Source organism: Mustela erminea, chromosome 5 (genome assembly GCF_009829155.1).
Source record: "Mustela erminea isolate mMusErm1 chromosome 5, mMusErm1.Pri, whole genome shotgun sequence".
Classification (NCBI taxonomy): domain Eukaryota; kingdom Metazoa; phylum Chordata; class Mammalia; order Carnivora; family Mustelidae; genus Mustela; species Mustela erminea.
The window spans coordinates 56,204,656-56,225,932 of record NC_045618.1 but is presented as its reverse complement, the minus strand read 5'-3'; the positions used below and the strand labels follow the sequence as shown (position 1 = coordinate 56,225,932).

The following is a 21,277-nucleotide window of genomic DNA, read 5'->3' as shown; positions in this document are numbered from 1 at the left end:
TGCTAAAGTAGGATTTAATGTATATGGAGAAAAACTGAGATAATGAAAAAAATATCAGAATTTCTTTGTCCAGAGAATTGGGGTTTTTTTGTTTGTTTGTTGTTTAAACATCAGTAATACTGTTTTGAGTATACATGGAGAATCTGAAATGTCTGAGATAAAGTCCCCTAGGTGACCCTGAGGTTCTTTCTGGTTTATGTATATTCATAAATTATTTATATTTTTATTTATCCTTATATATACACATATATTTTTTCTTTTGAGAGAGAGCATGGTGGGCAGTGTGGGGAAGCGAGGCAGAAGAAGAGAGAAAATCTTAAGTGGGGTTCATACCCAGCGCAGAGCCCAGCTGGATCTCACAACACTAAGATCATGACCTGAGCTGAAACCAAGAGTTGGACATCTAACCGACTGAGCCACCCAGGCACCCCTAGTTTCTCTGGTTTTGATTAAAGAGCCTTTGTTCAGTAACCTAAAAAGTCACCTATTAAAAGGCAGTCTGTCAGTGACTCGGATAAGAAATAGTCCCATTAGGTCAGGAATTTTTTTTCTTTTTCTTTCCCTTTACTTAGTAGGTCTTATTTTTACTGGATTTCTTTTTTATTTTATCATTTAAGACATAATAATTAACTAAGAAATCTAATCTCAAATCCCTTTGTTTCACAGGTCATGTCTCGTTGGGAAGAATATATCAGCAAAGTGAAAAATAAAGGTAGTACGCTGCCGGATGTTACGGAAGTCTCCACTTTCTTCCCTTTTCATGAATACTTTGCAAATGCCCCACAACCCATTTTTAAAGGCCGATCTTACGAAGAAGACATGGAAATTGCTGAAGGATGTTTCAGGCATATTAAGAAAATCTTCACTCAGCTCGAGGTAAGGATTCTCAGAGTCTTTTTTAACTTGACTTTAAAGGGTTTAAGTTTAGTTGTTTGGGGTTTTTTTTGTTTTTGTTTTTAATGAGGTAAAATGGAATATTCACATTACAAACCAGATTGTTACTTTTAAGTGAGATTATTGAAAACATTTATAGTTTTAGTTCAAGACTGAGTAAAAATTAAGGTTTAAATTCAATCCCCATTGCTCTGACTTTTCTGGTGTAAAAGGCTTAGCATTTAAGAAAGGAATGCTTCCCTCAAGAGATTCAACAGTGTTTCTTTGAATTGGAATCTGAGAATGCCACTTCCAAATGATGGAAAACATCATTGGAGGACTATAGCAGCCTCATAAAGGGATCACATTCAGGCTCAGATTCCTCAGTAAGATGATTTAGGATTATTCCAGGTAAGAGGGGCAATGACCGTATCTGTTTTGTCTTTATACCTTTTAGATAAGATGATATCTCTACTTCACATAGTATATGTTCAGTAAATATTGATGTATGGTTTAGGTAGGGGGTAGGTGGATAGATGTAGGTACAGAATAATAAATATATAGTATAATAATAAATAAAATTTTAGAACCTATAAAACAATAATATTAGAGTATGTTCATGATTATAGAAACAAAGTAAAAGAATAAAAGCATTTAGTTCATAATAGTAGTTGTCTTGGGAGGGGTAGGGAGAGATTTAAACAGACTACTTCTCCTGTATCTGTCATGTTTTAATTATTTAGAAAACAAAAATGTTAAAAATATCTAAAGTATGGCATAATGTTCAGAATTTATAACACTTGATATTAGGTACTCTGCTTAGGCTTGTTTGCTCCTCACTTAATCTCTGTTGTCCATCATTTTACCCTGCTCTCTGGGGATCCTCTGCCATGGTCAGAGGTGGAGCTGATCCTTGGAGGTTTAATTTCCTGGCCTCCCATATTAGCTGACTTCTGGCTGGGTTTAGCCAATAAAAATGTGACAGGAATAGAGAAGCTAGGATATTTCTCCACCAGTTGTCTTGGGTTTCATCTCTTTCATGGCCCCAATTTTTGTTGGCCTTGCTTACTATGATTGTTGTTGTAGCTTGTTCTGGTACCCCAGTCCCTGGGCTCTGAAAACACTGCCTCCTTCTCTTCTCTGTTCTAGCCTAGGAATGGTCAAACTTCCTGCTAGTGCTAATATCTGGGTTGCCTCAACCATTCATTCCCTGGCTGGTTTTTGTGCTCCTTTGTCACCTGTGAAACCAGACCCCCTGCATTAAATTTCCTTTGTTATGAATACTTGAAAAAGTTTCTGTTTTTGTGGAGGGACCTTGAGTAGATACTGTGGTGATAGATATTTTATTCTGTATTCTTATTAATAACTGTCAATATTTTACCTTCTACAAAAAACGATCCAAATTATAGCTTCAGTGTCAGTTATTATATGAACTCAATTAGTACCTAATTAATAATGAACAGAGTTGTAATTCATTAGGCTTAGTTTATGATATATTTATATTAATTAATTAGGAATTAAATCTGATAAACTGGATTATGTGAATGTATGCATGAAACGTGTTTATTTTCCTAAAATACTCTCTCCCTGACCCCCAATCCCATAGGAATTCAGAGCTTCTGAACTGCTTCGAAGTGGACTGGACAGATCTAAATACCTTCTGGTGAAAGAAGCCAAAATCATTGCTATGACATGTACTCATGCTGCCTTAAAGCGACATGATTTAGTCAAGCTAGGTTTCAAGGTGGGGACTTAGAGTTTCATTCCTCATTTGATCAGCTGTCAGCTATTAGATTTCTCTTTCCTCTCCTTTTCTTTTCTTGACTTTTTCTTTTTTTTTTTTTTTTAATTTTTATTTTTTTATTTAAATTTTCCTTTTCTTTTCCTTTCCTTCCTTTACCAAGGCCATTTCCCTTAAAGACTGGCTTACCTCTCTCTGAAGTTCACATTTCTAATTACTTAAAAATGTCTTTTCTGAAAGTGATGGTAATCTCTGATGTTTATATGATTAGTGAAATCTAAATCTGATTTTTCTGAGTCTGTTTATCAGTTGTATGTCCATTAAATAACATAACCATATGATTGTCTAAAAAAATTCTAATATTTGTCGGGACGCCTGGGTGGCTCAGTTGGTTAAGCAGCTGCCTTCGGCTCAGGTCATGATCCCAGCGTCCTGGGATCGAGTCCCACATCGGGCTCCTTGCTCGGCAGGGAGCCTGCTTCTCCCTCTGCCTCTGCCTGCCTCTTTGTCTGCCTGTGCTTGCTCGCTCTCTCTCCCTCTGTCTCTGGCAAATAAATAAATAAAATCTTTTAAAAAAAAAAATTCTAATATTTGTTAAGGTAAATTGATTTTTCACTGTGTTAAAAAGATCTCCAAATATAACTAAAAACTATTTAAAAAATTTGACAGTGTTTTTCACCTATTAGACATTTATATGCTTACATTGTTCATATTTTAAATGCACAGCCACTCCCACTAATTTGTTCATTCAGTAGATGGAAAGCCTTCCATATGAGGATATGGAGTACTCTTATAAGACTGTAGATGAGATAGTAAAATGATTACATCATATGAAAAAGACACAAGAGCTAATGGGCACCATAGCCTTGATAACCTATGACTTATTTAAAATGGAATGTAATAAATAAGCAGTAAATTTGAATTTGCAGGCTCTTTATAACTTTGCTAGTGATACTGGCCTAAACTCTGACTTTAATGCAAAATCATTTAACTTCGCTGCAGTTGGTTTATCTGTGTTTAAAATAGGGTTTGTGTACTGGTTTGAATTAAGAGTTAACATTAAGCATTTGTTGTTAATGAAAGTGACTGACAATTTTTAAATGTGAGCTCACTGGAGGATAAGTGCTAAATAAATTCAAGGTGATAGAATAGTTGCTATCTTAGACTGAAGGTTCCTCAGCTGCAAGGTTAGCACAAGCACGATAATTTTATTAAAAGGTACTGTGAACTTGTGCTAGTGGTGTGAATTACCCTTTTGCAAATTATTAGTGAGAATTTTCATCTAAATACTTTGTTCTTGGGACTGACATGAAATATGCTTTGTATTTGATATTAAATCATAATCAGTTTAATAAGGGAAATGATACAATCATAATTAATATTTTATGATGTGCAGCTTTTTCACATGCACATTTTTTTTTAAGACTTTATTTATTTGAGAGAGAGAGCATGAGAGGGGAGAGGTCAGAGGGAGAGCAGACTCCCTGCCAAGCAGGGAGCCCTTTGTGGGACTCAGTCCTGAGACTCCAGGATCATGACCTGAGCCAAAAGCAGTTGCCCAACCAGCTAAGCCACCCAGGCACTCCTCACATGTGTATTCTAAAAAAAAAACAGTACTTGGACCCTATCAAACTTTGATTAATCATTTGCTTACATGGTGCTATACATATATAGTTAGTATAAGCACTGATAGTAGTCCTTAGATCTTTTATATTTTTAATTTTGAGGTTTTATTTTCGTCAAACTTCCCCTGTATCTGGCTTAAGTATTTAAAAAACTTGTAGAGCTACTTTACCTGGAGAATTTCAGTCCCCTTCTCCCCTATCAGCCATTCATTCAACTTTCAGTATTTTCTGTGTTCTTTTTATCTGTATCAATAAAGAATGTTAAATTTGCATTCAGGGGTGCCTGAGTGGCACAGTCGGTTAAGCGTCAGTCTTAAGCTCCGGTCATGATCCCAGGGTCCTAGGATTGAGCCATGCTCCCTGCACAACAGGAAGCCTGCTTCTCCCTCTCCCTGCTGCTCCCTCTGCTTATGCACGCTCTCTCTCTCTCTGTTTGTCAAAAAAATAAATAAAGTCTTTATAAAATCAATCAACTCAATCAATCTGCTTTTTCGACATTGTCTTTTGACCCTGTGCCATCCCCAGGGAGACATGCATGCACAGTCATGTGCTCTTTTCTTTCCTTAATGTGCCCAATATGGTTATTTCATAATTTTGCTTTGTGATTAAAATTGCCTTTTAAAAAGCAGAATCTATACATAACACATTTTTTGTAAGTTAATTTGCATTAGATTTTCAGAGTTGTTTTTCAGAAAGCAGGCTCTTGAAACCATCTTGAGCTGCTCCCACTCTGTTTTGCGTATCATGTCTATTATCCTCTGAGTCCACACAGGGACTTGTGAGAAAATGTGGATCTTAGAACTCCTCCTCCTAATCTTCACCGGGATGACCTAATTAATACTTGTAATAGGGAAATTCAGCATCAGATAGAGCTAGAAAAGACACCTATCTATATACCTTTAGGTATGTTCAGTAAGAAACAGTACAGAATTGAACCTTAACTTTCATCATTGGATGTCCAGTTGAAATTCATGTCAGCTACTTGTCTTAGACAAACAAATACAAGCATAGTTTGGTAAAAATGAGTAGCACAGAAATTACAGTATATGTAAACAATTCATTTAAAAAACAGAGTGAATAGGGCACCCTGGCAGGATGGCTGAAATTGAAAAAAAAAAAAAGTAATGAAATAAATAAAAGACAGACTTAATTAAGCATAAAGAGTAAATATGCTCTTACCTTCTACCTTCCAAGGAGACAAAATAAGAGTAGAAAACTTCAAAAACACAAAACAGAGGAACTGTAATTTGTATTTAGTGATTCTCAAAGAAGGTATTTTACCAATAAGACAAGGAAGAGGATGTCACACTAAGTAACAAACAGAATTAGAAGTGGAGGGGAAGGAAAACATGTTGAGAATAGATCTAAAAGAGAATTGAGCAGATGGGAGAGCAGTAATCATCAAAAAAGAATGAAATTTCTTAATGTTGGAGAAAGACTTGATTTTTTATTATTTTATAAATGTGCAGTGCCTGATGTTACTGGAAGCTGGGATAGTGGAAGGATGCAGGCATCAAACAAGTAAATATGCAGATAGAATTACAAATTGTAATGTCCTGTGAGACAAAGGAAGAGAGTTCTGTGAAATCATGTTTAACCTGGGAGGTCAGAGAAGACATGGATAAAATGGGTTTTAAGCAGGTACTTTAAGAATGAGGAAGAGCCAAGCAGACAAAAAATGAAGAGTGAATGGTATTATAGAGCACCTAAGGCCAGAATGGTGTTGCCAGTTCTAAGAAAATGAAATATGTCAACGTGGTTGAAGCTTAATTAGTAAGGCGTAAGGTGGCATTTAAGGGAGGAGAGGAAGATGGGTCAAATTGAATATAGGCCTGATTAATACAGCTATTACAGGCCTTGTTCAAGGCTCTTTTTCCTAAGATAATTGGAAGCCAGTGAAGGGTTTGAAACCAGTTGAGCTGATGCCGGTTGTATCAGTGGTTTAGGAGAGGCAAGCCAGGGAGGGGCTAGTAAAAGAGATTTCTGGTAGTAGAGTGGTGGCTTGGAATTTAGTGGTGGTGGTAGTAGAAATGGTGAGAGAGTTCTGAAATAAAATTGCATGCTTTGATGACACATTGAATGCCAGGGGTAAAACAGTGGTAGATTGTCAAGTGCTGGGTAGGAGTCATAAGGGGGAAAAAAAGTACCCCAAACTACTACCTGGGGTAAGAATACCAATGGAAATGACCTCATATATAATCATAAATTCATTCTGGCTTATGTAGAACTTAATGAACTGAACTGAAAATAACTAAATTGATATGCAATGCAAGAAATGTTATGTAGGAGATCACTTCAAGGTAAAATTACATATTCGGGGGTTTCCCTGAGGTAACAGACTTGAACTAGAAAAGCAGGGGCATCACGATAAAAAAAATCATGAACTTTCTGTTTGAATAATTTGTATGATATTTTTATCTGAAATTATTTGGGGTTTCTTTGGATAGTTGTTATAGTTATGGTGGTAGTTTTTTTGTCTTTCAAGCTGTCTTTTTGACAAGCTTTCCTTTTTCTCCATCTCTCAGTATGACAACATTTTAATGGAAGAGGCTGCTCAGATTCTGGAGATAGAAACTTTTATACCTCTTCTTCTACAGGTAAGAAATGGATATCTGAGACAAGGAAAGTAGAGTTTGAAGAATTCTGGGGGACAGTGTCAAAAAGCTACACAGATTTGTAATTGTCGTAATTACATATTCTCTTTAACTTCATTATGTTTGCTATTCTATTTTAAGCCTATAAACGTCCTTTAATCTATTCACTGGTTATTTAGTAGTTTGTTTTGTTTCCGGGAGTACTATTTAAAAATTCATAGTTTATCTTTTAAGTTTTGAAAAGACTTAGTAATTTTAATCAAGAAAATTACATTGTTACGCCGTCTAGAGTTTAGATGAGCTATTTTTTTCTCTTCCTTTGTTAGAGTTGTTTCTAGACTTGTTTTTGATGTTCACTGAGTACATTGCTTTTCTTTATTTTATGCCTTAATTTTTCTGAGTGAAATGGCAATGTTTAAGAACGTTTTTTATTGTACCATAGTCTTTACTATGGAAGAATTAAAAACAAAATGTGGAATTCCCAGTTTAAGAATAGATCTAAAAGTTGTTTTATAAGCCAACTTATTTGGGACTTGGAATGTGTTTTATCAGGGTATGTTTCAAGGAATAAGATGTATAAAGTAGCAAATCGAAGTAGTAGTGTGGGAAATTAAAGACATAATTTTTACTGCTTTGTAGATTTTCAGTCTGGCTCTTGGCATGATTGTAATATAGAGTATCTACTTTGACATCTGTCCATTTCATTGCTTGGGTATCTTTTTCTTTCTGTGCACCATTTGCCCAATTCTGACCTGAGCCTCCCTTGGCTTGCCCTACCTGTTAAAGTAGGGTAATTCCATGCTCGCCTTCCTAATCCCTCCACCCTCCCTCACCCACTGTCAGTCACAAGGGTGATAGCACCTGTTTGTGGTTCACAAGTCATTCTATAAACTTTCCAGATTCCTCTCTGTGGAACTGGTGAATGAGAATTTGTAAGCCAGTAAAGCTGTTTTTTAAATAGCAGGACTCTTGAGCAATTGGTTATAGACTAACAGGACAATATATTAATCAGAGTATTTTTGTCATCTCCTCACATTTCATTTCTAGAATCCTCAAGATGGTTTTAGCCGACTGAAACGCTGGATTATGATTGGTGATCATCACCAGTTACCTCCAGTCATTAAGAATATGGCCTTTCAAAAGTATTCAAACATGGAGCAATCTCTTTTCACTCGCTTTGTCCGGGTTGGAGTTCCTACTGTAGATCTTGACGCTCAAGGAAGAGCCAGGGCAAGGTAAAGGAGCCTTAAGTACTCCCTATTTAAGGACCCCCAGCTCCATGATCCAGCTGTTTGATAGTATGTTCAGTAGAGACTCGAGAATTCTCTGCATCTAGGAACCTGCCATCTACAAATCTGAAAGCACCTGTATTGCCCTGTGCATGGGGTGTGAATGATCGAGTTATTTCCTACACTTAATTCACTGATACTAATTTACGTGAGTTGTAAACCAAAGCTTCTTTTCACTGTCCCTTGCCCTTTCTTCATGTCCCCAGAAGATATACAGTTAATATCATTTTGAAATCTAAAAAGGTGAACAAGAGAAAAAGATACCAGTTCTTATTTATATTAAGTGTATAGGCTCTCTCTCATAATTACCTCAAAGTATTCCTCAGTTTACAGACTTCCCTGATTTTTTTTATTTAAGGAGTAAATGAGCATTTACCTCATAAAACAAATAGTTTCATTTCTATAATATCATCAAGTCTGATGACCTTTGGTTACTTAAAGCAGGAAGACAAGTTAAAAAAGGGTTATTTCTAAAAAGATGAGTGCAAAATAGTTAAACATGAAAATTAAAAGGAAGTACACACCCTCTTAGGAACCCAAATTTTGCGTCACTAATATTTCCTGTTTGGGGGGCTTTTTATCTTTGGAAAGCTTATGTAACCTCTACAACTGGAGATATAAGAATCTGGGAAATCTTCCCCACGTGCAGCTCTTGCCAGAGTTTAGTACAGCAAATGCCGGCTTGCTTTATGACTTCCAGCTCATCAATGTGGAAGATTTTCAAGGAGTAGGAGAGTCTGAACCTAATCCTTACTTTTATCAGGTAAGAAAAACGTAAAACTTCTAAGTTTATTTTGCATTAACTAGCTGAATTACTACCTAAATCAGTGCTCTTGAACCATTTGACTAGCCACTGAAAAAACAGAATTAAGTTGCCACCTCACACACAACACAAAATTCTGTTTCAGGTAGATTCAAGATATGTACACCAAAGAAGAGAAACTGTAAACACACTAGAAAGAAGAAGATAGTGATTTAATATATAATATATACATATATAGTATATATATATTTATAATAGATAACGTTAGGGTGACAGAGGTCTTAAGCTCATTACCAAAAGCAGAAATCATAAAGAAGAATGTTGATTGAGACCAAAATTTATTTCCAAGATTTAACAGTGGGTTGAATTCTGAATATATATATACGGAACTTCAATAAATCACTTTTTAAAATAACACCCCAACAGAAAAATGCAATAAGGATAAGAATATGCAGTTCACAAAAAAAGATTTGTAGCAAGTAAAAGTCACTAGAGTGTATATTCACCTCTGATAATACTCAGTGTGGAGTAGGTTTAGGGAAATTTTATACTCATGCAATGCTAGAAGGAAAGCAATTTGGTGAACAGATTGTCAGTATGTATTAAAAGCAGTGTCCTAACTCTGAAGAATTTATCCTAAAAAAATAAATGGGCAAGTTTGCAAGGACTTATATACTGAAATGTCTATCAGATCTTTTCCTTTTACCGCATATTATTTTAAAAATGAGAAAACAACCAAAGGATCTGTCAGTAGGGGTTAATTACATTAGTACCTATTCCGTATAATGAATAGGCATTAAGTACGATAACATTATAACTTCATTTACTGACAAGAAAAACGTTTATGCTCTATTAAATGAAAAAAAAACTAGGTTGTAAAATATATAGGGTCCTTTTTTTTTTTTTTTAAGATTTACTTATTTATTTGAGAGAGAGAGAGTGAAGGTGGGGGAGTATGGGCTGCAGAGGGAGAGGGAGAGAGAGAATCTCAAGCAAACTCCCCCCTGAGCATGGAGCCCAACACAGGGCTTGATCCTCCAACCCTGAGATCATGACCCAAGATGACATCAAGAGTCAGATGCTTAACAGACTGAGGCACCCAAGCGCCCTGTCCAATTTTATTTTTTAAGAGGTACAGCAAAACATGGAAGTTTATACAGATAATCTACATAAAAAGATCCAGCAGCATATACACCAAAAGGTGGGTTGGTTGATTGTTTCTTTATCTATACTAGTAGAACTAACACTTAAAGGTAGTTTGCTATCAGTAGACAGTGGAAAAATTCATAACACGTAGCTGCTTTTCTCTCCTGTCTTCCAAAGAACTAGAAAAGTTAAATGGAAGAGGTAACTCAGGCTGTGAGAGTATCACCAAGAACTAGAATATAAATGATTTTTCTAAAGGTGTTCCTGAATGGTACTTTTGCCTTTAAATGAAAACCAGCTTCTTGTCTTTCTTTTTTGATTCATGTTATGTTTTATATTCTTGTTTTACTTTCTTCTCTCATCTAATGCTTCTAATTTAGTCTCTACTGTACTGGACAGAGCAGCCTTGTGTGCACTTCCACACTTTCAGATTCAGCTAAGCATAAACATAAGCCAGACCCACCAATTTGAGACCACATCCTCTTCCCACTTAAAGTGGTCTCTCTATTAGGAGAGAACAAACACAAAAAATACTAAGAAGTGTGAAGAAAAAGAAAAAAACATTGCCCCAACATTGAGAGTGCACTGCAGTACGGCTAGATACATACACTATTAGACTGGATTTTCTACTGGCTTCTTAGTCGGTAACCTTGCTTCTTTGTAGTAGTGTTTCTTTTATACCTACAGTTGCAGTACACTGCAGCAGAATATTATTGATCTGTATTAAGACTGTTGTGGACCTAGAAATATTAAGCCTTTAAGTTGGTAACTTTTATTTTATGATGAGTCCATATGTTGCTAATACATTATAAGTGTCAAAGAGAAGTAATTACCAGATACTCTTTTTATTTATCAGTGTTAACCTAGGATAGGATTATTCCTTAGTTTTATGAAAGGTGTTCACTTGTCCAAGTTGACTTGACTTCTTGAAGTGTGATAAATGAACAGTTGTGCCACTTACTCATTCTTTCTACAAAATTGAAAAAGGAAATAAATGCATAATCTTGTCATTTTTACACTACAGAATCTTGGAGAAGCAGAATATGTGGTGGCACTTTTTATGTATATGTGTTTACTTGGTTATCCTGCTGATAAGATCAGTATTCTAACAACATATAATGGGCAAAAGCATCTTATTCGTGACATCATCAATAGACGATGTGGAAGCAATCCATTGATTGGAAGACCAAATAAGGTAATTTTGTGAATATGATATGTTCTGTTATTCATCATGTTGGCAAGATGGGAAAATTTTATTTATTACGAGCTATTTATATTGTTCTACTTTGTCTCTTTGCTGTCTCCTTTTAAGACATAAGAAAATAAAATAATAGGAGCTATAAATAATTCTCTAGCAATCCTGTCTGACAGTGTTATTGGTTTACTATGAACTTCTGTCTCAACTACCACATTGGAGATTTTGTTGATGGTAATCAGAAGTAAATGATCCTGAAACTTTTTGTTGGTAAAATGAAGGATAATAAAATTACATTATTTATGTACTGTTACAGTAGGATTGTAGCTTTTTAAAATTATTTTTCAAAGGTATAATTTGTACTGTTTTATTGGTATGTGTGGGAGAGTGTTTTTTCTTGAGAATAAGGGAAGATTGTAGAGTACCTTTGGACCTGAGGATTATTTTTTTATACTTTTATTTTTTGTGTCATATGGAGTAATATCAAGTACGATGCTTGATTATTTCAATAAAAGGCTGAAAGTTTAGAATAACAACTGTATTACTAATGATGAAATTAAGACTGGTTGTAAACATGGCTGTATAGAAGCTCTTTCACTTTTTCTTGGAAATCATCCAAGAATAGCAGGAAAATGGGAGGAGGGAAGGACAAATGATATTTTTAGTGAGATGACACAAATCAGAGGACTAAGATCAAGGAGAAAATTAGGAAGAAGAGAATTTAGAGGACCAGGCTTGAAAGTACCAGTGGAAACACTTTCTGAAGGTGAGTGGCATACTCTGACACACAAGAGCCATGTTCCTGTTACAGAACAGTGGGTATGAAATTGGGGTGAGCAGGAGCCTTCCTGGTCCCAAACTGGTTCAAAGAAGCAGAGCCATGCTCCCCCAAAAGCAGACTTGTCTCTACAGTAGCAGAGGCATGTAGCTGGCATGTAGCTAATCTAAGAAACCACTTATTCAGGGATGAAGTAGAAAAAGGAACCTAGCACGAGCTCAATTTATATAGGAAAAAAAGGAGGACATCAGAACATACCGACAAGACATTTGCTTCAAAAACATGTTGGTCTGGAACAGATGAAAACTTTGAATACACATTTGGCTGTGAATTTTAAAATGCTTAATGAAGTAACCATTTCTGTTGGGGAAGGCTACAAAGCAGAGAAATTTAATAACTCAGGAAGAGATGAAACGTGAGCTGGAAGAAAATAAAAACACAGAAATGGAGACAAAGTTGAAAGGAGTACAAGGACATGCTGAATACTCCACATAGAAAGTGCAAATGAGAAACTAGTAACTTTGAAATGGAGACAGCTTAAAAGTAGAAGAACCTCAGTATCTGAGTCCTTTTATTTATAACAGAAAAACTTAAATAATGAAGGAAAGTCTCCCCACCCCCCATCTCATAACAAGAAGACAAAAGTGAAATGGTTCCAGGACTGGGTTACAGAGTGACTCCATGGTGTATCAAAGACCAGGGTGTTCATTTCATCTTCCTCCTTTGCCATTCTGAGTGTGTGAGCCCAGTTCCCAGACAAGCTCTCCACATGGTCGGGTTGGCAACAGAAATTTCCAGGGAATATATCCCCACATAAGAGCAAAAGACTAAAATCCAAAATATACAAACTTCTGTAACAGTCACTGTTAAATAAAGACAGCCCAATACAGAATTGGCAAACGAGTAGTCACTTCGCACGAGAAGATATAGGAATGGCCAATAAGCACATGCAAAGTGCTTACCATCATTCTTTGTGTCAGGGGAATACAGATTAAAACTATAATGAGGTATACTGCACACCAAATAGATTGGCTAAAATTGACAAGATTCACAGTGCCAACACCGGTTGTTGGCAAGGATGTGGAGCAACTGGAATCTGAATCTAGAACAATGCTAGTGAATGTGCAGAGTGGTACAGCACCTTTGGAAAACAGCTTGACAGTTTCTCATGAAGTTAAACACACTTACTGTACAGTTCAGCAGTTTCACTCCTAGATATTTATTCAAGAGCAGTGAAAACATAATGTCCACAAAAATACTTATACTATGAATTGTAGCTTTATTCAAGATAGCCCCAAACCAAATGCAAACTGCTACAGCCACTGTGGAAAACAGTATGGCGGTTCCTCAAAAACTTAAAAATAGATCTGCTCTTTGACCCAGCAAAGAATACAAAAGCACTAATTCAAAGTGGTACACACACTCCTATGTTTATAGGAGTTTATTATCTACAGTAGCCAACTTATGGAAGCAGCTCAAGTGTCCAATTGATAAATGAGTAAAGTAGATGTGAGATGTGTGTGTGTGTGTGTGTGTGTGCGTGCGTGCATGCATATGTGTATGTATATATGCATGCACACACAATGGAATATCATTCAGCCATTTAAAATGAAATCCTGCCATTTGCAACAACATGGATGGAGCTAGAGAGTATAATGCTAAGCAAAATAAGTCAGAGAAAGACAAATGCCGTATGATTTCACTGATGTGGAATTTAAAAAATGAAACACGATCAAAGGGGCAAAAAGAAAAATTAAGAAACACTCAGTTACAGAGAACAAACTGATGGGGAGGAGTATGGCGGGTTGGGTGAACTAGGTGATGCGGATTAGGGAGTACACCTGCCATGACAAGTATCAGGTGAAGTGTAGAATTGCTGAAACACTGTACTGTACACCTGAAACTAAAATAACACTCTATGTTGACTACACTGAAATCAATTTTTAAAACAAAAAAGCCCCAACCAGAAACAATCCAAATGACATGAATGGGTAAATGGATAATCAAATGTGGAATATTGTTCATTGGAATACTATTCAATAGGCAAAAGGTATGAACTTCTAATGGACACAACACATGGATGAATTTCAAAAACATGCCCAGTGAAAGAAGCCAAACAAAAAAAGTATATGATTCAATTTTTAAGGAATTTTAGCCCGGCAGAAAGTAATCTATAGTGACAGAAAGCAGATCAGTGTTTGCCCAGGGCTTAGGGATACAGTTTTGACTACAAAGGGGCCTGAGGTAATGGAAATCTTCATTGTGGTGCTTATCTAGGAGCATTTATTGTCAGAATTTATCAAAGTAGATACTTCAAGTGAATGCATTTTATTACATGTAAATTATACTTCTGTGAAGTTGATTGAAAAGAAATGCTTTGTAAAACTCCTAAAGGTATGGACCGTGAATTATAGCTTATGCAGATAAGCACTTTTTTTTGTTGGATTAGTGAAAAAGAAATAAATGCCTGAGTGCCAGTATTAGACTAAAACCTGCATGAACTTTCCTAATTGTATATAAAGTTTCAAAGTGAATAAAAAGTGCTATGAAAATTACTTATTTTGTGTGTGTCAGAAGGTGCTATCCGTGAGAACTAAGAATATATCAAATAATAAGTGAGCATACTGAGTTATACTGCTGGGCATCAAACTGGGATACCAGGTCCCTGCGTCCAACGTGTTGAGCAGTCTAGTAGGAGAAGACTGTTTATTCTATAGATAGTAATTTGGTTGTCAGCAGAGGTAAAGATCAGTGCTATAAGTGTAATAACAGGAACATAGCCTAATCTGGTTACTAAGGTTTATTTCTTTGTGTTCGTTAACTGGTTTTCTCAGTTCCAAGTATATGATCATGTTTCCTTTTCAGGTTGACTATCTTAATTATAAGATTTTTATTTTTGAAATATTATTTAAATTCTCTCTCTAGAGTTTTATTTATTGTGCTTTTGAAAATATACCTTATTTCCCATTTTTTCTTCCTAGGTGACAACTGTTGACAGATTTCAAGGTCAACAGAATGATTATATTCTCCTTTCTCTAGTAAGAACCAGGGCAGTGGGCCATCTGAGGTACATAAAGAAAACTTTCAATATTATTGAAATTTATTATCTGCTTCAATTTTGAACTTCTTATTAATTGTTATGGCAGCATTTGGCTTGTCGAGCTTTTTGTTGGAGTATAACAATATCAGATTCTTGCAGAGTGTACTATTGTCATTGCTTCTGAATTTTTTCAATCTTAAATATTTTAGTACATTTACTTTTTAGTCTTCAGTAACACTCAGAGATAGGATTTTATTAGAAAATCTTAGTATCTTGTATTTGTTGGAAGCAGTGTCAGAAATTTAAAAAGGTAAGGTGGTAAAAGGAGTCTTCAGAGTACATTTTTCATTGCACAGGATTTCTGACTTTATTTTCCCACGCAGTCTTTCAGCTTCACCGTTAGAGAATAAAGAAACCATTTGTTCTCCCCGGATTAAGAACTGTCAAAACAAACAATAATCTATTTTTATCATTTATTGTGATGTATTTATGTGCTAGAGATTTATGGGAATAATATATTCTTATTACAAAGCAGCCATTCAGTTTTATATAAACCTTCATCTCATACGACTTACTAACAAAACTAATGAGAGTTTGTTTTATTATTTTATTTGGTAGATATAAAGAGAAAAGTCTCTAAGCTCTCTCCAAGCTCTCATAATGTTGTCATTAAGTCAAAATCTATTTGGAGCTTAGCCCAGTGATCAAGTTGCATCAAACTGATAACTTTTATGTAAGAGTAAACAAAGATGTAATGTTTTGAGAAATTGTTTCAAAACTATTGCATTCTAAAATAGTTTATTTTTGCTTACTTACCAAACATGTATTTGGAGACAAACTTTTCTAAAAAGCATTTCCTTTTCCGCATTAAGATTTATAGCTGCTGTTTGAATGGGGCATCATTATGATTTACATAATTAAAATCTCCCAAAACTCACAGTGTGAATATACGAATAATGCCTCGTCCCCTCCCCATCCTTTTTCTTACTGTGTCATGCTTTTGCCTTTTTCACACTTAATGACTTGACTTCGTGTTCCATAATTCTAATGTAGCTACTTTAAATCAGTGCATTAGTCATGATTCCCCTCCTTCCCACAAAAACAAAAACATGAACATAGAGTTTAGTGGTAAAGCAGTAACTTTACTTGGTTTAACTAATCACTTGATATTAACTTAATGTTTATTCTGAATTTCAGTTTTTAAGACGCTTAACTTTTTATTGCCATAGCTTAACAGGGATATTTAGTAGAATAAGTAAAAACAAAACAAAAACAAAAACAAAACAAAGAAGAAGAAAAGCTGCATACAAATGTTATTAATCTTGAACTGTGCTAATTTTGTTTCCCAAAGGGATGTCCGTCGCTTAGTGGTGGCCATGTCTAGAGCCAGACTTGGACTATATATCTTCGCAAGAGTATCCCTCTTCCAGAACTGTTTTGAACTAACTCCAGCTTTCAGCCAGCTTACTGCCCGTCCACTTCATTTGCATATTATTCCGACAGAACCTTTCCCAACCAGTAGAAAGGTAGGCCTGCTTCTTCATTGTATAGAGCAGCACTCTCCAGTAGGTGATCCCAGTAGCTAGGAACAGCATTGCGTAGATCAATCCCATCAGTGGTTTAGAGCGTTCCCTACACTGTGGAACTGAATTAAATTTTCTGTGTAAAATAATAGTACATGCCAACGTTTATTGAAGACTCACTATGTATCAGGCAATTAGCTCTTCCTTATTAATCCCATTTTATGTATGAGGAAACAGGATTAGCAAAGTTAAGTAGTTTGGTCATGCATCTCATAGATGGAGAATCCAAGATTTTAAAAGCCAGGCAGTGTGACTCCAGAATCCATGTACTTTACTGCCTCTGTTCAGCTTTTCAGGGAGAACTTAACTAATTGATGACAGAGTAATAAATGGCTTAGCTGTTAGAGAACCCTGAAGAAACCTATACTTCAGAGGACATAGGAGGGCACAGCAACAAAGGACCTACTCAGAAGTGCCTCTGCCCTCCCTCCTTATCCTTGTACCCTTTCCCTGTCTGTCCTCCTTGCTCCCCCTTCCCACCCCCTACCCCAGGCCCTATATTTCTTTTGCATAAAGAAGCAAATACTTATTTTCTTATATTGTTTTCTTTCTTTCATAAAGGTTAGCATGCTAATCTTTAGGTTGTGACTTTGGGGCTTTGCATTTTTAATGCAGTGTCTTAGAGGTCCATTTAGATTTTAAATAAAGCTGTTTGGTTGGTTTTTTTTTTTAAATTTTAACTTATTTTTTAAATTTCTTTTTAGTATTCCAGAATTCATTGTTTACGCACCATACCCAGTGCTCCATACAATACGTGCCCTCCTTAATACCCACCAGGCTCACCCAATCTCTCATCTCCCCCTCCAATTTCCCCCAATAAAGCTGTTTTAAATGTTCACAGTACACTTCTTTCCCTCCCTCTGAAGAAAAAGATGAAATTATGTGTGTTTGTTTTATAAGGCTGAGTACATTTTTTCAAACTTTTTTTTCCGTGGAAGTGCCTCTCTGCAGGAATAGAGGGATAAGGGTGGAATGATTTGATGAGGTGGGGCCCTGTGAAGCCTTCAGTGTCAGCCTCCAAGGTCTGGACATGATCCTGTAGCCCTCTGTTTCTCAATCTTTTGTGGGCTGATTATTACACAAGCAGGTTCCTAACACAAGGACTGAGGCACAGCCTTCTTATGCAGAGGCTGCAGGGACGTATCTGGGGGCACATGGAGGTCAGGGAGTGCCAATGAACAGAAGGCTTGAAAGCCAGTGCTTTATCCGACACCTGGGGTGCTAAGGGCTAGGAGCAGCTCCCTATCTTCTGCTCAAGAGACTGTGTTCGAGGCAGAGAGGGCCACACAGCTAGCACTGCGTCTCAGAAGAGGCAGCTCCCAGCAGAGCCCGGGAAAATACGCAAACACACACAGAACCTCCCATGTTGTGAAGGCCATGTTTTGTAGTTGTAACAGCAGTGCTGTCTTTGCACACAAGTGTGACCCTCGCAGAAAGTGACTGCTATCAAAAGAATACCTGCCTACATGTAATACTGCCATCCTGCTTAATTCTGAGAAGTTCTATTTAATACACTCACTGTTGCTAATGTTATGTGTGCTGATTTGTTACTTTATGGTAAAAGCCCTATCCTTGATAGAAGTTTTTTTTACCTTTATGGTTTTCTGAACTGCATCTATACTAAGAAGGGGTGAGACTTTATAAACATTTTATAATGACTATAAATAGGAGGTGTGTTCATCTTTATTCTAGGATAGTTTAGGGAGAAGTGCAGATTGTTTACGGTCTTCATTTGCTTTACCACTTTACCTGCGCTGGTGGTTGTCGGAAACCACTGCAGCAGCAGCCCACCCGTTCTCTGGCAGACCTACCGAATCCCAGGCCCCGGCAGCCGGCCGCACACCTCCACAAGTTAGCAGTCTGCCCCAGACAGTTCTGAAACATACCACGAAGTTTGGACTTTACTATTTGACCATGCATTTTATTAGTTAAAAAAACCTTTTTAAATATCAACCCTCATGACTAACAGTCTGTGTTTTAAATAATAGTAATGTTAGCTTATTTTTAAAGAAACATAAATAGGAAAAATAGTTTTAGTGTTTTCCTTCTGAGTAAGCTTGAAAATTGCCTTTCGAGCTTACACAGTGTTAGAGACCATGCTTTAGGCCACATTGACTTTTCTCTCTATTCAAATGATCTATAGCTCTTGCTCTTCCACATGGGTTCCTAACCCAAACTCCTTATCTTACTTGCCAGCCTGATATTAAAAGGTGGTAACTCTTAATTCTCTTTGAGTCTCTACCTTTTGCTAAATTTAAATTGAATCCCTTCTCTTTATGAAGTCATTACTGGGCTCTCACTCACACTGACATCTTAATGTCCTGGTACTGTTCTGATGTCCTCCAAACCCTAGTAGTGCTTGTACGTAAGATGGAGACATGGGCATCTGGAATGTTTGCTTTTAGCATATCAACTTTCTCACTGTCCTTAACTTTCTCTTTGCTTTCTAGAATGGAGAGCGACCATCTCACGAAGTACAGGTAATAAAGAACATGCCCCAGATGGCGAACTTTGTATACAACATGTACATGCATTTGATACAGACCACACATCATTATCATCAGGTGAGTTTTGTCAAAATTCATTCTTATTTTTCTTGTACAAAGAATCTACTCCTTTGCAGACTACATCTTTAAAGTACTCAGTTCCTCATGGGAAACCAGCTAAACCATCCAAGGTTGTTGTTAATTCATGTAATATCCATTTTTTAAAAACACCTTTGTGTAGATAGAATTTGGCCTACAATAAATTCCACATATTTAAAGCATATAATTTAATATGTTCTGACATATGTAAATACCTGTGAAACCGTCACCACAATCAGGATGGTGAACATACCCATGATCTCCAAAAGTTTCCTCATGCCCCTTGGTAACCTTTCTCATCCTTCACCAGTCCCTTTCCTGACTTCTGCAGGAAGTCCCTTTCCAAGGATCTTACCCTCGATCTGTAGCCCCTCTTTACTGCCAAATAGTATTCCATTATAGGGACCTACCAGGTGTACCCATTGACCTGTTGATGGACATTTGGGTTCTTTCCACCTTTGGCTGTTACAAAGAAAGCCACTGTGAATATTCTTGTCCCAGTCTTTGTATGGGGAGCGGGGCGGCGGGGTGAAGAGGGGCGCGTGGCGCACGTAAAATCCCTAGCAGCAGAATGGCTGAAAAATAGAGAATACATGTTCAATTTTTTAAGAAAGTGCCCACTCATTTTGCCAAGTAGTTGCACCACATTCCCAGCAGCAGTGTTTGAGAGCTATGGTCGCTCCACATCCTCATCTACACGTGTTATGGGTGGCCTTTTTTATTTCGCCATTCTAAACGGGAGGCTAAACGTGTAGAGCTGCTCCAGTGTTCTGGTTGAGTGTGGACAGAAGCTTTGTGCCCGGCCATGGTTTTATCTGAAGGCTTATTCCTCCCCACCCCTCACACATCTCCTTGACTGAGGTTGGCCCTTCAGTTGTGTCAGTCAGTCCTAATCAGCCACTGTTTTTGCAGAAGTGTTACAGCCAATTTATTTGCCAAAAAAGCTAATACATTTTCATATTATCTTCTTCTCTGAAGATCCAATACTTTGATCTTTGGAGTCAGCAAGACCTAGGCCATTGCCATCAGAGTTATGTTTGTAATAAAAAGTGGCCAGCAGTGTTTTAGAGCCCTCTGGATTGAACAGTATCTATTAGTAAGATAATGTGAGAGCTTAGCTTTGTAAGCCAGTGTTTTTTTCATCTAGGTTCATATTGATGTTTTCTTTTTTTCATTAGACTTTCTTACAGCTACCACCTGCTATGGTAGAAGAAGGTGAGGAAGTTCAAAGTCAGGAAACGGAGTTGGAAACAGAAGAGGAGGCCAATCCTTCTCAAACTGACCTATCCGGTCTGACAGATGCCACCTCCAGTCAAGAATCCTCAGCCTCTCTGAATGAGATCACCTGCAGTCAGACCGAGAGCACCCGCACTCAGACGGGAGCTAGGTGCAACCCAGAAGCCACCCCTGCTGCATCTGATGTCACTGCTGCTGCGGCAGGACCTATAGCCGTACCAGCAGAGGCACATGCCCCTCAGGATGTCACACCGGCCCCACAGGAGACCAAGTAGCCCAACTGTGGCCTTTCTTGGGGGAACATGGCTTTCATAAAGTCTAACTAAAGCTACTTTCTGTATTTTATATTTGCTTCTGCTCTTTTAGGGTACTAATTTGTGTTCAGTCCTAATTTTTGGTCACCAATCTCAGTGTTTGTCTTCTTGGATATATTTAAAAGAAAATTGTATGTGTGTAAACAACTTCAGTTTAATTTGTTCAGTCAGAAGGACAAATAGCCATTCCTTTGATGTTTTTATAATTGAATGTATCTGTAATTATACCTACATTAAAAGAATTTTCTGTAGAATACATAAGACATACTTTCTATTTTCAGTGAACTTCTCTAAAGAAAAGGACAGAATACACCAAAATTAGCTCTGAACATCCTTAAGTAAATATTCAAATTGGGAGGAAGTTGTTTCTTCTCTCAGAGTATCAGAGACAAGTTGTGTTTCCTTTTTTCCTCCCTTTCAGATGTATTTTCTTCCTCAAAGTCTCATTATGTGTTAGAACCACCTAGGATGTCTGTTTATTCTTGGGGCCACTCTAGACTGAATGAAGAATCAGA

The 21,277-nt window shown here is 36.9% G+C and overlaps 1 protein-coding gene across 1 annotated transcript in view; it reads left to right on the top strand.

Annotated features, from left to right (window-relative positions):
• AQR (aquarius intron-binding spliceosomal factor) overlaps positions 1-21,019 on the top strand; it is a 93,695-nt gene extending 72,676 nt beyond the window's left edge. Inside the window, exons 26-35 of the mRNA XM_032343217.1 lie at positions 667-876; positions 2,480-2,617; positions 6,765-6,836; positions 7,881-8,068; positions 8,714-8,885; positions 11,056-11,226; positions 14,986-15,071; positions 16,396-16,570; positions 19,078-19,191; positions 20,391-21,019. Of these exons, the coding sequence (XP_032199108.1) occupies positions 667-876; positions 2,480-2,617; positions 6,765-6,836; positions 7,881-8,068; positions 8,714-8,885; positions 11,056-11,226; positions 14,986-15,071; positions 16,396-16,570; positions 19,078-19,191; positions 20,391-20,723 (1,659 nt within the window). The 3' untranslated portion in view covers positions 20,724-21,019. The remainder of the gene's footprint in view (positions 1-666; positions 877-2,479; positions 2,618-6,764; positions 6,837-7,880; positions 8,069-8,713; positions 8,886-11,055; positions 11,227-14,985; positions 15,072-16,395; positions 16,571-19,077; positions 19,192-20,390) is intronic.
• Positions 21,020-21,277: the final 258 nt, after the last annotated feature.